Source organism: Penicillium subrubescens (assembly GCF_028828155.1).
Source record: "Penicillium subrubescens strain IBT 31985 chromosome Unknown utg000004l_segment0_segment0, whole genome shotgun sequence".
Taxonomy (NCBI): domain Eukaryota; kingdom Fungi; phylum Ascomycota; class Eurotiomycetes; order Eurotiales; family Aspergillaceae; genus Penicillium; species Penicillium subrubescens.
In genome coordinates, this window is record NW_026643154.1 from 3,410,364 (window position 1) to 3,431,420 (window position 21,057).

Below are 21,057 nucleotides of genomic sequence, written 5' to 3' on the forward strand. Positions count from 1 at the left end.
ATGCACCTGCATAAACACGACTCTCTAAACATATCACTGCGCCTCTGGAGTAAGCTACACCTTCCTGATAAAGTATTAAGTATTCCATACTGTTCATACACACAGTCTCAGCCTGCTAGTGTGTACAGTATGACTGAGAGTCAATTTCTCAATCTCCCATTTCCCTTTGTCAATACCTTGCGATAAGACCTCTTCAGGTGGCCCCCCTCAAGCCAAGCCAACCGCCGAGCCGCCAAGATCTCGGGAGGCAAAGACTAACCCACCAAAAAATGAACGGTGACTGGTCGGCTTCTTGCGGAGATAAACAGAGGCGGGTCGGTTTGCGTCGGCAGTCTATTCTGTTTTGCAGTTTCTGATAGTCGAGTTGTCGAGTTTAGTGGAGTCGAAGATAGGTTCCAAGATACTCCGTACCTGAAGCAGAATTGGCCGGTGAGAGAGATAAATGTCGATCTTGACCGAATGCAGACATGTCAATTCTACTACTAAGATGTGGGCGTCCGTATAGTTTGCTGATCCGCCACAACCTACTGTAAGCATACCGCTACTAAGAGTGCTAAAAGAGAGATTCCTCAGACAAAGTCTCGCTTACCCCAATGCCCGGTCAAATCTGCCTCGCCGGAGTCAAAATCACGATGGAAAAAACTAAGAAACCAGCCAATGTTGAACAGTGGCTGAGACTGTCCCGAGGTTCCAGACGGGGGAGACGAGGCTTGGCGATCAGCCAGCGTTGCGCCCGGGCTGCCTGCCAAGACTGACCAACTGCCCGCCCCTGCCATTCCAGCCAATTAACACTCCTGCTAATCTACAGAGAGATACAACTGACAATCTGGTTGCCTTGGCACCTACTCAGCTGCTGGCACGGCAGGGGTCTTTCCCAAGTTTTCTGCTTTGCAATCAGCATGACATCTGTGAACCCCGGCTGATAGCGAATTTTCTGGAAGACGCGTGATCTTGGTTCACAGCCTCTCGGAAATATTGACACACAGTAGGTTTTTGCCTCGAGTTATTCCCTATCACTTGCTATCGGTGAAAATTTACTCGGGTCGGCCCACGTGGTGTGAAAATGGCATGCCTTTGTGCCTATCAGTGATTCAAGATGCCGTGCTCTGTGGTGTTCTAGCCGAATGACAATGAAGTATGTACTGTATTCATTTCTAATTGGCACTTGGAAGGTCAAATCATCTTTTCTTCCTAGCCAGGCAAGGGGTAGAAGCCTCCCAAGCGATAATTCTTTGCATGACCATGATCCTCTCTCTCCCTGGTGGCCCCAATGAATTTCTTCGGCGTCCTCCATCCATAGATTGAAAGTCCCCGAGTATAAGCTTTTCATAGACCCACAAGGAAAAAGTCCCTGTGCCACCACAACGCCTCATCCAAGATTTCTTAATTTTATGTGTCAAAACGGTCCGAGTGTGTGAAAAAAAAACCTGGGCCTCTTCTCCTTCCTATTGACCGAAATCTAGGCTTCTATTGATGCCGTATATTTCCGTGGGCCGAAAGTGGTGAGTTGTTGAAACCTTATTTCTCGGGTTCAATTTTGCCCCTCTATGAACGGCCCGAGGTAAAGAATCCGTTCTGTGCAGTTTGCCGGAATTTCCATGGATTCAGTTGGACCTGAATAGATCCTAGCTTGCCTAAAGTTGTTGAAATATACATATACATGAAAAATGAAGATTGAAGCTCTAGCTAAACAATTTCTGACGTTTCCTCGGTGTAGATGTCGGGCATCCCCAACCTATATATTTTGCAGAATCGATTTGAACGGAGGGAGCGGGGAGCCTCCAGCCAATCTAATGCTAGTAGCCATGACCCCAGTATATCGTAACGCTTTCTTGGAGGTTTCTCGGCGTATCTTCACCATTAGGGAAGCTTTTAGAACGCCGAAGTCGTTAAGTTCCCGCAATGTAGGTCTGTGTCCTTGATGATGCCCTCCGTTAATGCGGCGACGACCCTCTATCAAGAGGGGTCAAATTATTTCTCAGTACTAAACGCCTAGGTTTTATCGGAGCTAGGTTTGCCCACCGATATCATGATTACAATCAACGGGTATCTGCTTAGTGCCATGAGCGATTTTCCTTCTTCGAAGAATTGTTGTTCCGTACAGTAGGGCGAATAAGTGGATGCGAGAAAATAGATGCTTAATTAACCTCGAATACTCCTCACTTTGCCGCCTGATTTTTAGCCCCCACCAACAACTCAGCTGCGAGCTGGCTTTAATTCGCTACTCGAATACACTGTTTGCATGGAACTATTGATTTGAGAGCAAGCGGTCAGGCAATAGTTCTGTGGAAGTTCAGCCCCATGCGGCTCTAGAAAACACGGCATTCGTCCATAGCTCGGGTTGTTGGTCGTGTTGGTGCACCAACGGGCTTCCTTCCGTATTATTCTATCGCCGTGGCCTACACAACTGATGAGTTGTACATTGACTAGGAATCGATTCGTCATTCTGCGCTCCTGCTCGTGTGGTGGGTTGGGATGGTGTCGGATTGGGTACCTCATACGAGAATGCGTCTTTCGCGATCAGGTTTTGCGCAAGCATGGCTTCCTTGGCTCAATGGAATTGGTGTACGCAGACAAGGGTCAAGATAGAGTATCTTCAATATCCAAGTGTGGGATGACTGATTAACTGGCCTTCCACGTATTGTTTATCTACTGTAGTTTCCAGTATTGATGCTGGACTTCGCTTTTCGAGGGTTTTCTAAGTGAACCTAGGCACCTTTTAGAGTCAAGGGGAGATGCGACCATTAGAATCAACGGAGATTAGCAGGTAAACAGCATGGAAATAACCACCAACTTGGTTATCGTCAGCTATGTGTTTCCCAGGACCATGGTATGTAGGATACACATCTAAAATCATGTGCAGAAGATGGCTCTGACTAGCCAATGAGTGGTCCCGTGCCCTTCTGATAATCCTCAAAGCCTACCAACGTTGATAGAAAACGAAGGAGAGCACTGTACAGATGCCTTATCATGCAAGTGAGACACCTCGAAGCTACACAATGTTGGCTCGTGAACAACAACAATAACCTATGGATATGAGCTCATGGATCCGCCATCCTGGATCGTGGAAATTATGCGATGCGGTCAGCTTGTGTACGGACCAAGTGACAAGCTATCAAGAGTAAACAACCGCAAATCAACACCCGCCGTGGATGGTGAATAGCTTCTTGGTCCCTGTGCTCATGTGTGACGACCTGCATAAGGCCGTTGTCGTGCGGGCCATACTACTTGGTGATTGGCGGGTGAAAGCCTCGGCGGCTAAGGAACTGTTGGTTTATTTTTGTCGTGCTAATCATTGTCCGATATGATTGGTTCTAGTGTCACCCCACCCACGAATAGGGGAATTCAGGAGCCGTGATTGGTCACTGGGCTCCGTGATTTTGCTATCATTAGCAACAATTCTGCAGCTAAATTAAGGATAATTTGGGAACTTTCTATCTTAAGATATGTGGTTATCAAGTTCGTGCGGGGAAGTTGGTGTTGGTTGATTGTTGGTGACCCTCTCCTTGGAAGAATAGTTATATCAGGTCGCTCAAGGCCAGAGTCTGTCCTTTCATCAGGCCAACCTGGAATATATCCAGCCAAAAGGCATCTCTTCAAGTCTTTCGAAGAGCTTTTCAATAATATCATTTAATCTTTTCATACTCTCCAAGAGTCATTGCATACAATATCCCACAATGGGTGTTATGCGCTTCCCTCGCCCATCGGGCATCTATGTCCCCAGCTCGCCCACTCGGCTCCTCACCAACGACATGATCTCTCCTCCTCTCTCCCCAGACTTCAACTTTGACTCTGAAGTCGTGCTTCCATCTATCCTCCCCGCTCTCGAATATATTTCCTCCAAGTTGCAACAAAAGACAATGCACGTCACGCTCTTGGTCGGTCGCGGGAAGCCATACCCAACCGGCCAGGCTTCCGACCTCATGATCATCCCTATCACACCTCTCGATGGTCCTTCACGGCGTGTACTGGAGCGAGCAATTGCAAAGGGTGCTAAGAAATTCTCCCTTGGCCCAAGTTGGACCGAGGCCCTTGGCCGCAGCCAGCACGAACGCCACGCGAACGAGTACCTCGTGCAACAATCCATCCTCCAGAACGAAGTTATCTTCAGCCAAGAAGGTCTAACCCTTCTCAACATGGACCGCATCTATATCTTCAAGCGTCGCATGTGCATTCTCTCCAGCCGCCCCTTCTCGCGGTCAGATGAACAGTCCATGAACTCCTGTGTCCAGCTGCTCCACCGCATCATCAAGGATTTCCAAGGCCGCCCCTTCAGCAAGGCCTTCTTCCATCGCGTCTATGAACAATTAGACGTCAAGGACGACCTACTTGCCGCCGTCGCCACAGCTTATCAAAACACCCACAATCAAGAAGCCATCATCCTGCCAACAAAAGTTAAGGCTGAGAATCCTCGAAAGTCGCCAGTTCACACTGCGCCAATTCGCACCGTCCGCGTTCGACGAGAACCAGTTGCAAAGCCCACCCCCTCCAAGCCAATTACAAACAAGGGACTCCCAGCGAGCCCTTCACCTGCAAAGGCACTTGTGCCAAAGACAAACCCCTGTCCTGTGAAGGCAAGCCCTATGAAGTCAAGCACCATGAAGCCACACTCGTCCAGGCGCGGGCCTAAGACCCCTCTCTCAGCGTCGGATGTTACTCCAATTACACGGAATGAGTGGAACATCCTCGTCGGTCAGGATATCCGGTTGCAACCAACAGTCACAAAGTGGACTCCTTCGCCTACTGTCTACGCTATGGCTTGAAGTCAATACCGAGTCGGTTCAAGCATATTCTTAATACAAAAATCCACAGATCAAAGGGTATGAACTCTCGGGTCACCAACGGAAAATTTCCATGAAGCAAGTTTCTATCACTTGGAAACTTCGAGAGATTCTATCAGTCCTCTTGCGCCGCTATCACGGGATGCAAGGGTATCGAATGACGCCAGACACCCTCCACCTGCTACACCGCAACTCAAGCCGAGCTGGCTGAAACAGAGTTTCATCGTGAACATGAAACTTGGCCCCGGCCGCATGCCACAGAAGCCGGCTTTATGGAAGTCAGGCTACCTACACCTTGAGAAACGCGAGCCGCGATATCCCATCAGAGTGAAAAAATGCCTTGCCGAAGGTTTATGTTTGGAAAGTGGGGTGACTTAATGGCGGTAATCGCCTTTTTATGTACAATAATGATAATAATGTCACTCAAGAATAGCCTTCAAACTTCTCATCCTTTAGGCAAAGTTTCTAGCTTAAAATATCAAAGCACGCCATCGTAAGCACTTACTACCTTTTGAGCGAGGGAAAGCCAAGACTTGTTTCGATCGAAATCCTTGATTTCGGTATCTGCCACATAGAGTTTGAGGCTTTGGAAAGTGACAGATCGGGTGATAGTGTTATCATAGATCTCTGTTGCTGGCACGCAATGAATAATACTGGGCCATATATGATCTGTCAATCTTCCTTTCATTTCTATTGCAGCTGCCAACACTGCGGGCAAACTCTAATGTTAGAAGAGCAATGATCTGCAAAGAAGGGAGGAAACCGATTACTCTAGAAATTTAAAAACAACAGAGTTCTCCCCAATGGTGTTTATACTTCAAATCAGTGAGCTACTATCTAGCTAAAGAATCTATTCCCTGAGATATTTTTATGAAGTTCATATGATTTGTATTGTAAAACTATTCATACTCTGGTGGGCTGGTGGGGTCAATGCCCAAGGCCATCGAGGTGTCTCTGTTGGCCTCAACTGCAAGATCGCCCAGCTGAAGGGATGCATAGCATGATGCATGTATGCCCTCTACTAGTTGATCCGCGCATCATTAGTATGTCCCTTACTTGACACATGTCGTATGACATGGGTGTTTTTCCAGAGGGTTCTTTCAAAGCAATAATGCCTTTAAAAGGATGACCACGAGGAAGCCTGTCAAATATTCACTCAAAATTAGTTTCATCCTGAATTGAGATCGGGTACTTCATTCTTTGTGTCGATCAACAGGCCTTTTACCAGCGTGTTATAGGATAACACTGTAGACACCTTTCTTCGAGACAATACAATTACCATGACTGTCTCAACTGGCGAGAGAGTCCAAAGCGTCCTCGCTGAAGTCATTCGGGAGGTTACGGAGCATGTTACCTTCATAGGGCTTGGACCTGAAGCCGTCGAGAGGATTTTCCAGGTAAGAAGCGCGCAAACCATGGCATTCTATGTTGAACCAAATAAACTGACTGCTTCAAGTGTCTCACCTTTAACACGAAAGGAGGAAACCTCTTGCGAAGCCGAACGGCTCTGGATAGTGGACGGATTCTCAATGGCCACGAGCTCTCTCCAGCCCAGAGCGAAGATCTCGCAGTGCTCGGGTGTCTACTTGAACTCTTGAATGCGGCATATGTGGTCTGGGATGATATCATGGACGGTTCTACAACAAGACGCGGCCAGCCATGCTGGTATCGCCGGGAAAAAGTTGGCATGATGGCTATCAACGACGCGTGCCTTCTGAGATCGGCAATCAACGTTACCCTCAAGAAACGCTTTCGAAAACATCCAAGCTATCTAGAACTCCACGACATGTTCGACGAGGCTTGTCTCCGCACTGAGCTTGGACAGCACTGTGATCTCATGGCCACGGCAAAATTACTGGAACTGGATAAGTTCTCTTGGAATCAATATGAGTTCATTACGGCCCAAAAGACAGCTTTTTACACCATCTATCTTCCTATGGCCATCCCTCTTGTTTATCTTGGCCTCGCTACCGCTGAAAAGCTAGACAAGGTATACAAGACATCCATGCTGCTAGGGCACGTCTTCCAGGCCCGAGATGACTTTCTACATGTTTATGGCGATCCTCTGGTCACTGGAAAAGTTGGGACAGACATCCAGGAGAACAAATGCAGCTGGCTTTCAGTCTGGACATTGGAAAATTGCAACGACGAGCAAAGGAAGGTGTTCCAACGCTGCTACGGATCCACGAATGAAGACGATGTTTTGAAGGTCAAGGAGCTTTTTCATGACCTAAATGTGTCCAAAGCTTTTCTTGATTGGGATAAGGACATGTGGACAAAGATCGAAGCAGCAGTTGAGGAACTCAAAGATCCCGCTCTGAAGGAGTTGCATACCACGTTGTTATCGAAATATAATCGGGATCCTCGACGAAGCGTGGCTCCGTCAGCATAATGAAACTTGTTGAGCAACCGTCAAGTGATCACTATCGGACGTGAAGAAAACGCCAAATTAATTAAAATGGTTAGAAATTTATTCTCATGTTAATCAGCTCCATGTATAAGCCGCTTAAGATGTAGATGATTTGACAACTACCGTATGGATTGGATTACATCCTGGAAGACTAAGAAGACGAGGAGAGATAAAGACAAATTTATTTTGTTCCAGATGGCTATATAACTTATATGAAAGAACCTGGCAGCAAGGACTTGGCCAATCCCGGTTGTAATGCATGTTGTTGATTAAGTTGGTTAGTTGGTTAAATCGTACACAGCCGGTGTCCACAGCCGGATCGTGTTGTCTTTTCGGTCCAATCAGTAAATCGGCTATATGCCATAACATGCCGACCCGAACCTCAGATCACGGAAGGTATCACGGTAGTGACCTGCCTTTGAAGATTGGCATCAAAACTCTATAACAACTGGAAGATGATGCCCCGAGGTCATCTTACATTTGTAAGAAGAAACTGGGTTCTACTGCACGACTAGGTAAATTCCAGGCTTCAAAAGTCTTGTCAAAACAGATCAACATGGAGCACGGTCAAGGTAGAAGATGGAGAATTCCGAGCGTGGATCCATGTAGGAGAGTGGGGAGCTGTCTTGTAAATGATGTGGTATAGAGCCATGGCCAGCTGCATCAAGCCCGACTGGCAATGGGATGGAGTGATATTCTGGTGGTACACTCTTGTAATAGCTAAGGCAGTGACAGTATGGTCCAGGAAGGCTAAAACCCTGAGGACTCCCAGAGTAGCTTTCTTCAAAAACAAGATGACTTCGTTTGGTCACGCCTTGACAAAAAGCTCTACCTACTTTATATTCGATTCCTATGACCATAGCTCCAGGCGCAAAGACTGTAATCATGCAGCCTCAGAGACAGACGGTGTGATGATGCTATCAATCCAAAGGAGCCAGTCGTCATCCCATTGCAGAGCACAAACTGCCAGGCGATCTCCCCAATCAATGAGTACAATGCGTGCTTCATAAATACTGGGGTGACCTTTTCGCAAATCACGGTATTCTTCCGTTGGAGATCACCGTGAGTGAATGCCACTTGAGGATCGTTGAAAACCAAAGGAAAAAACCCCGGAGGTCGGCTCTGTACTTAGAGCTCCGTTCAGATCTCCTATAGATTCCAATGGGCGGTTGATCAAGGGATCTGGCTCGGGAGTCCAAAGTATCTCGTCGAGAAGCGGTCGCTTGCCGAAACTCGTAAATGATGCGACTGTTGGAAGCTGACGCGAGCCATCCACGTATCTTTGCAACTAGATCGTCATTCGTTGTTTCTCCGGTGTTGTACGTTGAGGCCATGCTGCAAGGAGAGTTTGACCGACAATGCGCTCCATGGCAATGTAATTATCCCGGGTCCGAATAGAGAGCGAAGATCCGGGGGAGGGGGACGTTTGTATGTGGTCGGACAAGTAGCGTATTCTATCCTTCGATGCGGTTGACGCCTAGCCCGAATTTCACCACAAAGTGCGGGCTCTCCTTATTCAATGGAGATATCCGGAGCATTCTCGATCTCGACGTCTGTGGGGAGAGCAGAGGGTAAATCTGTGGGATAGAATGGAATCTCAAAGGATGTTCCCGTTTTGGTCAACAGCGGTGTGTGGATGGCAGGTTGTAATTAAGCATCGAAGGAGAAAGCCCCCTGCTTACTATCTATAAGCTCTGTGATGCAAAGACCACCGCCGGGGGCTCTTTCTTTGTTTGCTGTCATCACGTGTTATACACACCGAAGGCAATGGGCATTTGGGCTTTCGGCAATAGCGATTTCGACCATATGATAGATACTGTAGTGATTAGATTATCTACTGCCCCCCAACACGAAATAAGATACTTTTCCAGTAGCTGAACCTTCCAGCTGAGAGTCTCTCAATTCTGTAGCTGAGTACTGCGAAAAAAAGATATAGCCACTAATCACACGATGGTCGAAGACTATAACAGCGAAGTCATACACTACGCTGGATACTGAAATCTTTGTTTGCTTTGTTTGTACTATTTCCGCTCATGTTTATGCTTTCCGCTCTTGGCCTCTCTTGGCACTAGCGCAGATACTAAAGCCCCAACCCTCCAACTCTCAATCTTCACTTCTAGCCAACTCGTCTTCTCCAACTTCCCATCTCCCTTTTCGTCAGCTCATATTCTCCTCTCTGCATCTTCTCACATCTTCTCAGCGAACTCCTCTCTCATCGTCTCTCCTTATCAACAACCCTTCAACTTTCCATCTCCCCTTCTTCTTCTTTCTACATTTCCTCCTCCCTCCTCTCTCCCTCTCAACGACCCCTCCAACTCTCCATCTCCAATTCTTGTCCGCTTGTCCTCTCCACTCTACACCTCCTCAGATTACTCTCTCTTCGCTCTCTCGTTCCACCTCCCTCACGATGCCAGTGTAAGTTCTTCTGTTCACTGAGTCTACCACTCAACTCTAATGTCTTTTAGTGAAGAAGATGAGATCCACCAGGCCGTGAAGAGGGCTCGCTAGGAAATGCCACCTCCTTGGACCGGTCACCCACATACGGCCCCTGGTGAATGGGCTGCCTGTGCGCTCAACATGGATTGGGCATGTGCCAAACGTGGCGACGAAATCAAGACCCCCCTTCTCTAGGCCCTCTCAACAATGCCAGTGCAGCGGGAACCAGCCGTCCGTCCACACAAATTTAAGAACGGATCAGAACTCTCGTGTCGGCTTAGCAAAAGGAAGGAGAATGTGGAAGTTGTTGTCATACAAATATGGGTGATATCGCGCCCAGCCCCTGTGTCAGTTGTCAGAATGGCCACGGTCCATTCCAAATTTGCGTCACGGTTCTACCCGAATACGGACAGCCAGTATGTGGAGGGTACCACTGGGACAAACAGCTTTCCGCTGCAGTTTCAATGCTGACGACGATCTTCCTGACGTTGATCAGAGTTCCGCTCGTCCCGTCGCGCCGATTTTGGACGCCGTCAAGCAGCACTCCAGTGACCTTCTACAAGAGTGTGATGCTCTGAAGATGGAGCAGGCTGAGATTGTTGAAAGCTTTTCTGAAATTGTCCAGATGATTTCGGACACCCATGCACTTATGGACATGGCGACCAGACATCTGGATAACCTGCAGCGCGCGGCTGAAAAGATCGCTAAGACCTTCGACACTCAACAACAGTGCATCGCCAACCTCGAGCGGAAAATCAAAGCCAACACTGATATGTTTCGGCGCTTGGCCAGGGATGAGAACACCGACGCCCAGTGATTGCAACCTTTCCTGCCGCCCTCGCTCCATGTTTTGTTATCTTCACGCTCTAGCACCCGATAACCTCACCCATTCTCATTTACCCCAATTATTTGTATCATCATGGCCCCTCCAGCCTGTGCTTCACCTGATCTTTTTGACACGACGCGACTGCGAGTTCCCATTCCATACAATCCCGGTTGTATATCTGCCTTTCGAGGAGGGAAGTCCTGGTATCGGATTGTTGGCGGAAAGACCGATGGGATGTTTTTGCGTTCCCAATGCGACTACGAGTTGCAGAGCTTGCTGAGTGGCCTGCTACTTAACTCCTAAGCATGGAGTTCTTGTTGAAAGGAATCCTCATGGCAACCACAGAACCAGCCCCACCGAGGGGTTGAACATAGCGTAAGGGTTTCTGAGCTGTGTTATACTGACGGCTTCCGCGTTTTATGAGTCTGGTGCCCAACTCAACCCGGTTCTCTATTATGAAAACGAGCGTTGCCGTGGACCTCTTGTACTTTTTGAGGCCATCGTTGTTTTAAAAGGCTAAGATCCAGTAAACGTTCCACTTAGCGGCTTTTCCTCCAATGAGTGAGTATAATTTTCCGCGGACCGCGAGAGAAGGAAGATGGTACATCCAGAGTATTGGTGGAATGCGCATGGTAGCTCAAGCAGACTTAATATCGCCGTTGCGGCTGTACTCAGTGGACCAGAAGGTGCCTGCTTGTGAGGTGTGCCGAAGGCAGATTTATACAGTGCGCCCATTTAACGCTCGATGAAATGGTGATGGATGAGCATACCTAAAAGTTTCAATATAGATATAATAGGATTAATATAAAGGGTATGCGAAGTTTTGAAAATCGCGGTGGGCATTTATGACTGTACAGAATGCTTTGAGGAAATTTCAACCAGTCCAGCTATCCTTTGGCTTAATCTTGCTTTTTGGCTGGCATTTCCGCCGTTATGCCAAACATGGATCTTATTGTTTTACAATCCCCACAACTCCCCCCAAAGAATCGACCGCAAAATCTGGCCCCGCTTTTTGACAAGCCTCTGGATCTCCATATCCATACCGACACCAGCAGACCTTGCTTCCAATATTCTTTGCAAATTGAACATCCGCCACAGTGTCACCCACTACCAGGACACTCGCCGGGTCAACATTTCCCAAACCGTATCGTTCCCGTAGAACTGGGACCAGAACATCCACAAAGCTTGCAGGATCCGGCTTGCGCTTCGCCCCGGGTGTCTTATCCCCAATTATTAAATCTTCAGGCACATAGCCTTCCAAGCAATTGCGCTCGAGAGCAGTCTTCACAGCCGCCACACCTTTGTTACTGACAATGGCGATAGGGACCTTGTGGGTATTCAGCTCGGCCAGGAGTTCTTTGGCGCCTGGGAAGGCTTTGACAAGGAGTTGGCCATGTGTGGCATAGAGCGCACGGTATTTTTCAATCCATTCGTTCTCGACAGAAGGTGTGAACTCGGATGGTGAGGGGTGTAGAGCCTGGAATGTGTCTGCTAGACCGGCACCGCTGGAGATTAGGCGGTGGATTTCAGATTCGGGAGGGGCTTGGGTTGGGAGGAGGGCATCGAAAGTCAGTTTGATTGTCTGAGAGATAGATTCATGTGTGTCGAAGAGAGTGCCATCGAAGTCGAAGATGGCGAGAGATATCATGTTGAGGAGATTTGTGCAATTCAAGTCAGAATGTAGCCTAAATAGATCAATTTACAACTGAGACGGAGTTCCTGAAGAGCAACGCGACAATCAGTTTTTCTAGAACTGTTGCACGTGATGTCACAGAAATATCGAAAAGGGTCTGGGATCTTGCATTAGCACTGACACGATGCGGACAGGCTTAATTACGTGGCTCATGCAGCTAATCTAGTGATGTTACATTGCGATAGTGTATATGCCTGGAGCTTGGGTCTTTCCATACAATGACCTAACATAATAATAATCTATCAAGGGTTTTCTGATTCTGGTAAGGCGGAATTACTTCTTGAAGTTAGAACCCAGTATTTAGGCGAAAAACATTTGGGTTGCACTCCGTTGAGGGTTTGAAAAGACTAAATACTAATGAGGTATAGCCTCACCTCGGGGAAATCGGGGATCGGCGTACCCACGATACAGTATTGTACATACCTGTACAAGCTCAAATGTACATAGCCGTACTTGTGCCTGCGTGTGAAGTACGATCAGTCTTGCCATAGCCCAAAGCGAGGAAGATCAATATCTCTAGGTCAAGACAGGGATCCCTCGAAAATCTATTTATTAAATGGACTGGATCGAAAATGGTACCAGTGACAAAAAGGACGTGTCCCTGCCCTTTATCAAGGGCCGACTTCGCAGGAACTATGTAACTATAAGTGGCCTTACTTACATATCAATCGCAAATTTTGAAGTTTAAATCTTTTTGGCAATAGAGGTTCCGGCGAGAACTATCCTCCCGGCAGTGAAGAAAAATACACCTGCCCCCATCATGGCGCCCGCAAAGACCTGTAATCCCCAGTAGGTTCCGTTCTGTCGGCTCAAGATTGCTCCCGCGATAGGACTTCCTGTGAGTGATGCGATGCTAATGCAAGTAAACAGAACACCTTGACGAACGCCGATTTTGGTCACATCGGGTGAGATCTGGCTCAGTAGAGCGGGCACCATGCCTACGAATGCACCAGATGCGAAGCCGTATAGCATGCTGAAGATAACGTAGACAGCCACACTGCCCGGAGAAAGAAGGGTCCCCGGCAGCCATAAGGCTAGGATAACAATAGAGGACAATGAACACATGGCGATCATGACGTTATATCGTCCTAATTTGTCACCGAGGTAGCCCGGGGAGGATTCGACCAGGAAGACTTTTCATAGAATGAGTTAGCTCAGTCTCCAAATGCTGGAAAGCTATGAGAAGCGTAAGTACCCACCTGGCAGCGTTTAGTATAGTTAGTAAGTACCCAGCGAGATCACGATTGACTCCGTCTTCCTGGGCTTCAAGAACAATATAGTTGATTGGCACAAACATCGCAAAAAATCCACAGCAAGATGCCAGCATGAGTAAGACGAATGGCACCTCCGAGAAGGGACTTGTATAGTCGCTGAACTTGACAGGCCGCGGAACAGGTGCAATCCTCGATCGAACGGTCAAGTTGGCAATGACCAGTAATGTCAGAACAATGAAGCCAGCAATGCGCACAGTCCATCCGAAGCCAATGCTAGGCAAAAGTCGAGACAATATAATTGAGAATACGATTCCACCCAGTGAGGAGCCACTAGATACCACACCAAACGCCAGAGCACGACGTTTGTCAAACCAGGTTGCGGTACACGAGAGCGCCGACGAGAAAACAAAGCTTGCACCAAGGGGGCTACAAATGCCCTGAGCTAGGAAAAATTGGTAGTACTCTTTCGATATAGAAGTCATCATAAGACCGAAAACGTGAAGAAATGTTCCAATCAGGAGGAGCCACTTGGGCCCATAATTATCGAAGACCTGGGAATTTTGAGAAGATTAACATAATGCAGCTCAGGCCTGAGTGATGGGGGGTGGCTTACTCTTCCAATCACGAGTCCTGCCGCAAAGAGCACGAATGGTTCCAAGGATAGAATCCATGAGATGCTAGACGACGAGTAAGACTGTAATTGGTTGTTCTGGTAATACTCTTGAAATATTCCAATGGCTTGGCAAGAGACAAACGCCGTATCAGGTTATCTGCGGTCGGAATGAAAAGGGTAATTGATGGGGGAGGCAGTCAATTCTCACCATTCACCCAGCCAAAGCCACAGAACAGACAGCACCATGCTCCAATGACCACCGTCCAGGCGCGGACTCCATGGTCCATTTGACCAATTGAATCCTCCTCCTGGGCGCCGTCTCCAGAGACAGCGATCGTTCTCTTAGAGTCCATAGCAGATAGCGTTGCCATAAATACTTGGAAAGCACCTCGAGATTGCAGTTTGCCGTGGTAATTTATCGAATTTGATGTGAAGGGGACAATGAAAAAGATGATGCAAAAAAATGAACTGTACAAAAATGGAAAAGTCCTCGAGGCTGAGCTATACCTTTGTCGGGATCAACAGCCTCGGCGCCCCCACCTTATTACCCTTTAAGGTACCCGCCGTCTCACAACCAGCCAATACGACAGTACGGGGTTTCATTCGTGTTGATGCGTAAAATACCTTAGTATTACAGTAATTTATGAGTCGGGCTCTCCAGGCTCCTTGAAAACATCGGGCTCAGGATCTATCAGCGATGATAGTTTTCAGGTCCTCTACCCCGTCCAAATATTCCATGTACTGCATTGATAATTTGTACATATATACGCAAATATTGATGTGGATATCAGGCGAGCTTTGACTCTCGATTCGGAACCTTTCTCGAATTTTCGGACGCCAATGTACAGGTGGACCGGTGGGAAGAGTGTGCCCAGAGCGTTGATAGAAGCTCCCCTATAATACCACTGAATGAATATTCCTCGGCGTATGATGCTTGTTTGTGGACGGTACTCGTAGTAGTAGTATCAATAGTAGCCACCATACATGGTATCGTACATCATCTCCTCTGCCAGTGCATCAAGTGAGTCAACAGACTCATTATCTTCATCGTCAACATCTGACGGGTCTGTTGGGCTTGCTTCAGAATCCACATCCTCTGCAAGTTCAAGAGGCTTTCCTTCACCATCGACATATGCGTATCGACGATCTGCCTCCAGTCGGTCCATTCGAAGCAGCTCGGGCCTTAAGAAGCGCTTTCGGAGAAATGGATAGTGAACCCTGTGAAAGCGGTGAATCTCAACACACTGAGTATGAGATTCGCGGGCAGGGATGCGAGCGAAGGTAAACCCGGTCAGGTTTGGAAGATGCATGTTCTTTACCCGTGGCCATCGGTGGCTCACTTTGCGACGGTCTGGGACCACGAGAATGACCTTCTTGTCAATGGCTGATTGCTGGTCAATACAGATGAAGAAATCATTATCTCTCCAGAGTGATTCCTTGTGGACCATCTGAGCAATCTCCCAAATATCACGGATCGTTCCGTCAGACTGGCCCGCCTTCCACGGTACAAAGCCACAGTCCTTATTGGCGACTTCCATGTAAGCATCGTAATCTCCATCTGGTCTCTTTATTTCCATTCGAATATCATGGTCTTGCTCCTTGGTTAATTTACTTGTGAGGTAGAATGCCGGTATCCATGTTTGTGACTGCAACACTGGATTCTGCCACGAAATTCTGGCGCGGCAAAAAGGCTGATCGGCGTCGATGAGATTCTCGCTGTGTGAAGAGGGTATATGAAGATCGCGAAACCTGAAGGTTGACGAATTTTGGACTCTTTCCGTCACGGAAATAATTTTATCGAGTGTTGTCCGAGAAGCGACTGCAACTGACTTGTTGTCTGCCAGTATCTCCACAAAGTGCGGGGCCTGAATATCTTTAATAGGCTCCGCCAGTATATGCAAAGGCGGCCGTCCACCTTCTTGAAATATGACAGTAGAAGGATAGTACTCTAGCCAAAGTTTCATGAAGTCTCTTCGAGATGTAGCACCGTGTTTCTCCCAGGGAATCAACTCAAAGGTCATTTCCGGCGCTTTCCGGGGGCGAGACCATTCATTATGGTCCTCTTCGTCCTCATCGCCATCTGCGTCATACGACGAATCACTTTCACTATACTCAGGGCAACGCGACTCATTTTTAGGGTTCTGTCGACTTGAGAAGGCGAGTTTCTTTCCAAAATGTTGTTGAAATTTTTTATCAATCATGTCCTTCGTTAGTTCTTGCTCGGCCTCTTTCATGGAAAATGATATGAAGATAACGAGATGGCTCTTGCTCGGGAAAAATTCCCAATTCGGGAGATTGATAGGCGGCGCATCTCCCACGAGGTCAGCGATATCGTATATCAATTCTTTTGGAAGATTCGGGAGGTTCTTTTCTAGAGTGTTCCGCAGAGCATCTCGCTGGCGCTTCCGTCCCAGTCCATCCACAACATCAGGGCTAAGTATGGGACAATCTGGGTCGTGAAGCTCAAGACCAATTTGATCCCATATAGTGTCTTCGAAGCCGCGGTCATGATAATGAAATTCTGGAGTGGAGTAACGTGGATTGAAGCGAGGCCGTTTTGCACCGGGAATTGCGACCGTCTGGGCATTGCGGATGTCATGCGACTTGGAAAACATCAGCGCTATCGAAGTCTGCTTGCTCCATCTTACATTCCGTCTGATATAGTCGGGATCTCGAATGCAGATCCGCCTAGCCCAGACAGAAAGGGCCTTGGACTCCACATCCTTTTCGTATACCGAGATTAAAATCACCTCGCAATCTGGTTTTGAGCGCTCGTTAATTTCGACATCAGACTCTGATGGAGAACGAGACTCAAGTTCTGGGTCGAACGCGGGGGCCAGTTTGCATTTTGTCAGTTCGTCAGCCACTATCAACTCTGAGTGACCGTACTGATGTGCCAAGACAGCGAGTGCATACAGGTTCGCCTGGCTATCTCGGTGTGGCCCTTGATAGGCGAGAGATCGGAGTAGGAAGTTTGATGGGGACCACGGCTTAACATTAAGCCTTGTTTGCCGCTTGCGATGCTGGGCTTCATCCTCTTCTATGTCTTCTGGCGGGGCCACCTTGGCCGCATCTTGAACAGAATCGATCACGTGATCTTTGATCGGGCCCTGAAAATCAGCCAAAAGCACCAACAGCGATGTTTTTTCGTCAACCGTTTCCAGAAATGGCTCTCTTTGCCGAAGATAGCTGCGTTGGGCCCTCTTTCCTTTGGCCGGCATGTTGATCACTGTTTGAGTAATGCCTGGGACGTGCAGTGGAAAAGATTCTGTTCGTTTTGCAGTTCTGTTGCGGGGTCGGGGTGCGATGTAAACCCCCAAGCTCTTTTGGGACCGCTCTGTGCAGCTTTGACACATATGACGGCTTCGCCAATTTTTTAAACGCTCGTTCTAACTTAGCTAAACATGGACCATACTTCTCAGTTTTTTATGACCGGTTTGTTAATAATCTGGCGTTACCTGGGTCTAACAGAAGACGCTGAAACTGTGGGCGACGCGAAGACGAACCGCCCCACCGACGGCAGCAGGACCAACACTGGCGTAGGATTGTCTAACCGCAAGTGGTGTTCCAATCCTCAAGTCCATCCTGACTCTGGTAGGAAGGAAAAAAAAGTCTAGACAGATCATTGTCGGGAGTGAAAGCAAGGCCAGCCACGAAAAGCGCTTATATATAACGCATTATATGGTAAGTTAAGAGGTTTGGCAAGATTTACGCAAATGTCTGAGGCTCTGTGTGCCCGAGATAAGCTTCCCAGGATCAATATTAATCTCGCGAGCTCTGTCCTGCGATCAAAAATTGTATCTTGAAGTGGTGCCACTGTTTCCTTACACGATACAGTCCTAGCTGCCTTGATCAGCCGCACCACCAGCACACGCTCGAAGAGAGACACTAATTGCCTTAGCGGTTGAAGAGAACTGCAGAAAAAGAATTTCAGGTATTGGCTATAGAGTAGCATGAAAGTCTTGGTACACGATATGACGAGTTGGGAAGAGGCCGCGATTCATATCCAAGAGCGTTGCAGGCATGTCTCACAAATGCAATTTCAAGCAAGTGAAAACTGCTGTCCTTTTATTGCATTCTAGGTAATAAAAATTATAAGGAGTAATTCAAGGATAGACTAGCAAGATATAAGAGGAACAATAAGAGAGGACAGTATTTATAAAAGAGCAGGTAATAAGTAAATTGTCACTAAGGAGAGAAAGACTTCATAAGGGCTGTCTCTCTAAAGTAACAGGTATTCGCAGGACAATTTCGGAAGCATGACAGGAAGTTCTGCAGATCATATAGCTTCATCCTTACCAAGCGTTCCCTTGGTCATATTGATGTACGATTCTGCTATGGCGCCAATTGTTGCACGTGTACCCCATGTCTACAAGCACTGGGAGTACCATGCATTGGAATACTTACAGGTGCCAGATGCACAGCATTGAGCACCGGTCCAGCCTGAGCCACCACATTGGCCGTAGAGCTGAGCGCAGTTGCCAGAGCTAGGAGTAGACGTATGTGTCGAAGTTGTAGATGTGCTTGACGTGCTTGAAGAGCTCGAACTTGAACCACTACTAGCCTCGGAGACGGTGATATCGGCAGAACCAGAGCTACCGAAACCCTCCGTAGAGACGATCTGATAAGCGGCGCTGCTAAGCGGGTTGTGGGTCATGCCCTGAGACTGGTAGTAATTGTAGTGGTTTGCCGTTGTAACAGTGCCGGAGGAACGCTTGTTCTTGCGGACGGACCAGTTCTGGAGGTAGTTGTTGCCACGGTCGACCAGGCAAACTTGGTAGTCGCTCCCATCACTGTTAAGAGTGCCCTTGCTCGTGCCATCAGAGCACGGATTGTAGCTACCGTAGTTCTCGAGAATCTATACTGGGTCAGATTGCAGTCGCATATCATTGCGTCAGTCCGCAGGGAGGACCTACATAGTTCTCGCCTTGGGTTGACCAAGTGTATACAGCAAGGTAGAAGTTGCCTCCACTGTTGATGCTACCAGAGAAGTTGATAGTCCTGGGCTGAGCCTGTGACCAGCCCTTGCCTGCGGTGAAATCACCAACATTCTGCCAGTTCACGGAGTATTCGCCGCCAGGCCCATTTGTGTAGGTGGTAGTGCCACTGGAGCCATCATCCCCTGAACATTGGGTTAGCCCTATGCCTTTTGAATATTAAGAAGCAATTCTGGCCCTGTACATACAGAATTGGTAGTAGTAGCCGTTGTTCGTGCCTGATGAGTTAGGGGTATTGCGCTTGGTGAGCGGAGCGGGTGCTGCCGCAGGGCTGGCGAGAACACCAGCCGCAACCGTAGCCGCAACGAGAGCAGTGGTGAAGGAGAACATAATTTCTGAATAAAATCTTACTCTAGAAACAATGCCGTGAAAGTAGCCTTAATGTGTTTAAGAGTCAAAGTGTTATGCTTGAAAGGCATAAGAACGAAGCTGCTGAACCGATCTTTTATATTGGTTTTTGTGATCCACATTAATTGTGTAGCGGAAACGAACAAATAGCCTTTAATAAAAAATAATATATATTTTTGTACTAAAACAGCCTGAAGTGTTCTACAGGGCCAGGGGGGGACGCCACAGGGTCTCGACATAGTAAGGAATTTGCCCCTGACTACTAATATTTTATAGAGAAGTCTTTTGGTCTAGGATCAGACAAAATCTTATACGAGTCAATACAACAATCCTGAAGAAACTACTAGATCACACGTTGCAGATGTGGAAAAGCTTAAAGTTGGATAAATGGGATTTGTTTGCCGAGAATCCGAACAAAAACAGCAACACATTTCTCCATATCCCAGCTAGCGCTTGGATACCCCGCATGTAAACAGAGCTTCCCCATTTACACCCCAGCCCCGGCTGCACACTTAGCGTGTCTGCGGCATGTATAGCGTGAGGGGGGCGGTTAATTTATCTAAGTCCCTGAAACCGGATATTGTCAATAGGCACCAAAAGTCGCTAGGATTAGATTTAAAAACAAAGACTATTCGATTCCGATTCGTGTCTATACTGTATGTTTAAGACACCAGTAAACAGTACATGGCTAAAATCACATTTCAGAGCTACATACCTATATGGAGCCAATATTGGTATTTTCTGGTGACGTCTTTGTTGAAATATCTACCGCAATCATACGACAATTTCTATAGTTCCCCGGGCATGTCCTTATGTGTTTGTGTAGCTGAGAGGCACAGCTAACAAAGTTTTGCAATATAAGTTATAGACGCATAGCAACTTGTGAATATATTTTGGAGGCTCACATCAACTCCACCGGCATCTCTACGGTCTGCCGGTGACAAGAAATCTCACATTGCCATTTCGCACGCCTCCCTGGTGAAACCGCATCACCGCTTCCATGAGACCACCGCGCTCATCAATCTGGCATTTATCCAAGGCGTTTAGACTGCAAATAATCTGTCCCATGCTTAGATCTGCCGTCGTAACTGCAAATATGGACCAGAGGTCACCAAAGGACTGTGTCAATTTCTCCCCGTCCGCGGCGAACTGGTCCAGGTTGGAATCCCGTGGCAGGTGCGGCTGTGGCAAGAAAATCCAGCGCAGAATTGCACATCCTGCATTCCTCGCGGTCATTTGATCCCGGGTCGCCATGCCTGAAGAAAAAGTCGGAAATGGTCGATTGCTTACTAGCGGGACGCAAAGTCTGGCAATGTCGGTACTTGGCCAGCACGGATTTGCCGCAGCCGGGATCAGCAGAAACCCAAAAGAGACTGGAGCCATCAGCACCATGCCAATTTTCAAACATCCGGTGATGCGTAAGCCATTCGCAAGTTTCAGCCACTTGGTCATGATTCAGATCCTTTCATTCCTTGTAAGGGCAGGTATAGAGAGTCCGCAGGAGTTTCCTAGCCATCTTGTCGCGCTCTGTAGGGATCCGACGGGCCCTCTCAAACTCTTGCCTGCTTTGGATAGTTCTAAGTCGCTGATAAGCTTTTGCGCCCCGATCATCTGAGCGTCTTTGTCTGTGCGGGTCTCGGGGTTCTTGATACCTTGCAAAATACCACTCCATCCCTCGATGTCGAAAGCGTCACCGAGCAGCCGTAGCACACTGCGCTTACCCGAATACCCATTGCACG

The 21,057-nt window shown here is 47.8% G+C and overlaps 9 protein-coding genes across 9 annotated transcripts; 3 read left to right on the plus strand and 6 right to left on the minus strand.

Annotated features, from left to right (window-relative positions):
• Window positions 1-3,677: 3,677 nt before the first annotated feature.
• Window positions 3,678-4,763, plus strand: N7473_006262 (uncharacterized protein; the record flags this gene model as incomplete). Its single annotated transcript, XM_057152202.1, has 1 exon — window positions 3,678-4,763. One exon carries the CDS (start codon window positions 3,678-3,680, stop codon window positions 4,761-4,763), a length of 1,086 nt encoding a protein of 361 aa, XP_057010007.1.
• Window positions 4,764-6,061: 1,298 nt separating this feature from the next.
• On the plus strand, window positions 6,062-7,173 carry N7473_006263 (FPP/GGPP synthase family protein; the record flags this gene model as incomplete). The annotated part of the gene is made up of 2 exons (XM_057152203.1): window positions 6,062-6,178; window positions 6,238-7,173. 2 exons carry the CDS (start codon window positions 6,062-6,064, stop codon window positions 7,171-7,173), a joined length of 1,053 nt encoding a protein of 350 aa, XP_057010008.1.
• Window positions 7,174-10,045: 2,872 nt separating this feature from the next.
• Window positions 10,046-10,444, plus strand: N7473_006264 (uncharacterized protein; the record flags this gene model as incomplete). Its single annotated transcript, XM_057152204.1, has 1 exon — window positions 10,046-10,444. One exon carries the CDS (start codon window positions 10,046-10,048, stop codon window positions 10,442-10,444), a length of 399 nt encoding a protein of 132 aa, XP_057010009.1.
• A 958-nt stretch (window positions 10,445-11,402) lies between these two features.
• N7473_006265 (HAD family hydrolase) lies at window positions 11,403-12,101 on the minus strand (the record flags this gene model as incomplete). Its single annotated transcript, XM_057152205.1, has 1 exon — window positions 11,403-12,101. One exon carries the CDS (start codon window positions 12,099-12,101, stop codon window positions 11,403-11,405), a length of 699 nt encoding a protein of 232 aa, XP_057010010.1.
• Window positions 12,102-12,830: 729 nt separating this feature from the next.
• N7473_006266 (uncharacterized protein) lies at window positions 12,831-13,211 on the minus strand (the record flags this gene model as incomplete). The annotated part of the gene is made up of 1 exon (XM_057152206.1): window positions 12,831-13,211. One exon carries the CDS (start codon window positions 13,209-13,211, stop codon window positions 12,831-12,833), a length of 381 nt encoding a protein of 126 aa, XP_057010011.1.
• Window positions 13,212-13,242: 31 nt separating this feature from the next.
• N7473_006267 (uncharacterized protein) lies at window positions 13,243-14,326 on the minus strand (the record flags this gene model as incomplete). Its single annotated transcript, XM_057152207.1, has 4 exons — window positions 13,243-13,279; window positions 13,346-13,911; window positions 13,974-14,098; window positions 14,182-14,326. The coding sequence occupies 4 exons, from the start codon at window positions 14,324-14,326 to the stop codon at window positions 13,243-13,245; spliced, it is 873 nt and encodes a 290-aa protein (XP_057010012.1).
• A 612-nt stretch (window positions 14,327-14,938) lies between these two features.
• N7473_006268 (uncharacterized protein) lies at window positions 14,939-17,194 on the minus strand (the record flags this gene model as incomplete). Its single annotated transcript, XM_057152208.1, has 1 exon — window positions 14,939-17,194. The coding sequence occupies one exon, from the start codon at window positions 17,192-17,194 to the stop codon at window positions 14,939-14,941; it is 2,256 nt and encodes a 751-aa protein (XP_057010013.1).
• Window positions 17,195-18,342: 1,148 nt separating this feature from the next.
• Window positions 18,343-19,300, minus strand: N7473_006269 (uncharacterized protein; the record flags this gene model as incomplete). The annotated part of the gene is made up of 3 exons (XM_057152209.1): window positions 18,343-18,831; window positions 18,890-19,095; window positions 19,159-19,300. 3 exons carry the CDS (start codon window positions 19,298-19,300, stop codon window positions 18,343-18,345), a joined length of 837 nt encoding a protein of 278 aa, XP_057010014.1.
• Window positions 19,301-20,242: 942 nt separating this feature from the next.
• On the minus strand, window positions 20,243-20,726 carry N7473_006270 (uncharacterized protein; the record flags this gene model as incomplete). Its single annotated transcript, XM_057152210.1, has 2 exons — window positions 20,243-20,574; window positions 20,609-20,726. The coding sequence occupies 2 exons, from the start codon at window positions 20,724-20,726 to the stop codon at window positions 20,243-20,245; spliced, it is 450 nt and encodes a 149-aa protein (XP_057010015.1).
• Window positions 20,727-21,057: the final 331 nt, after the last annotated feature.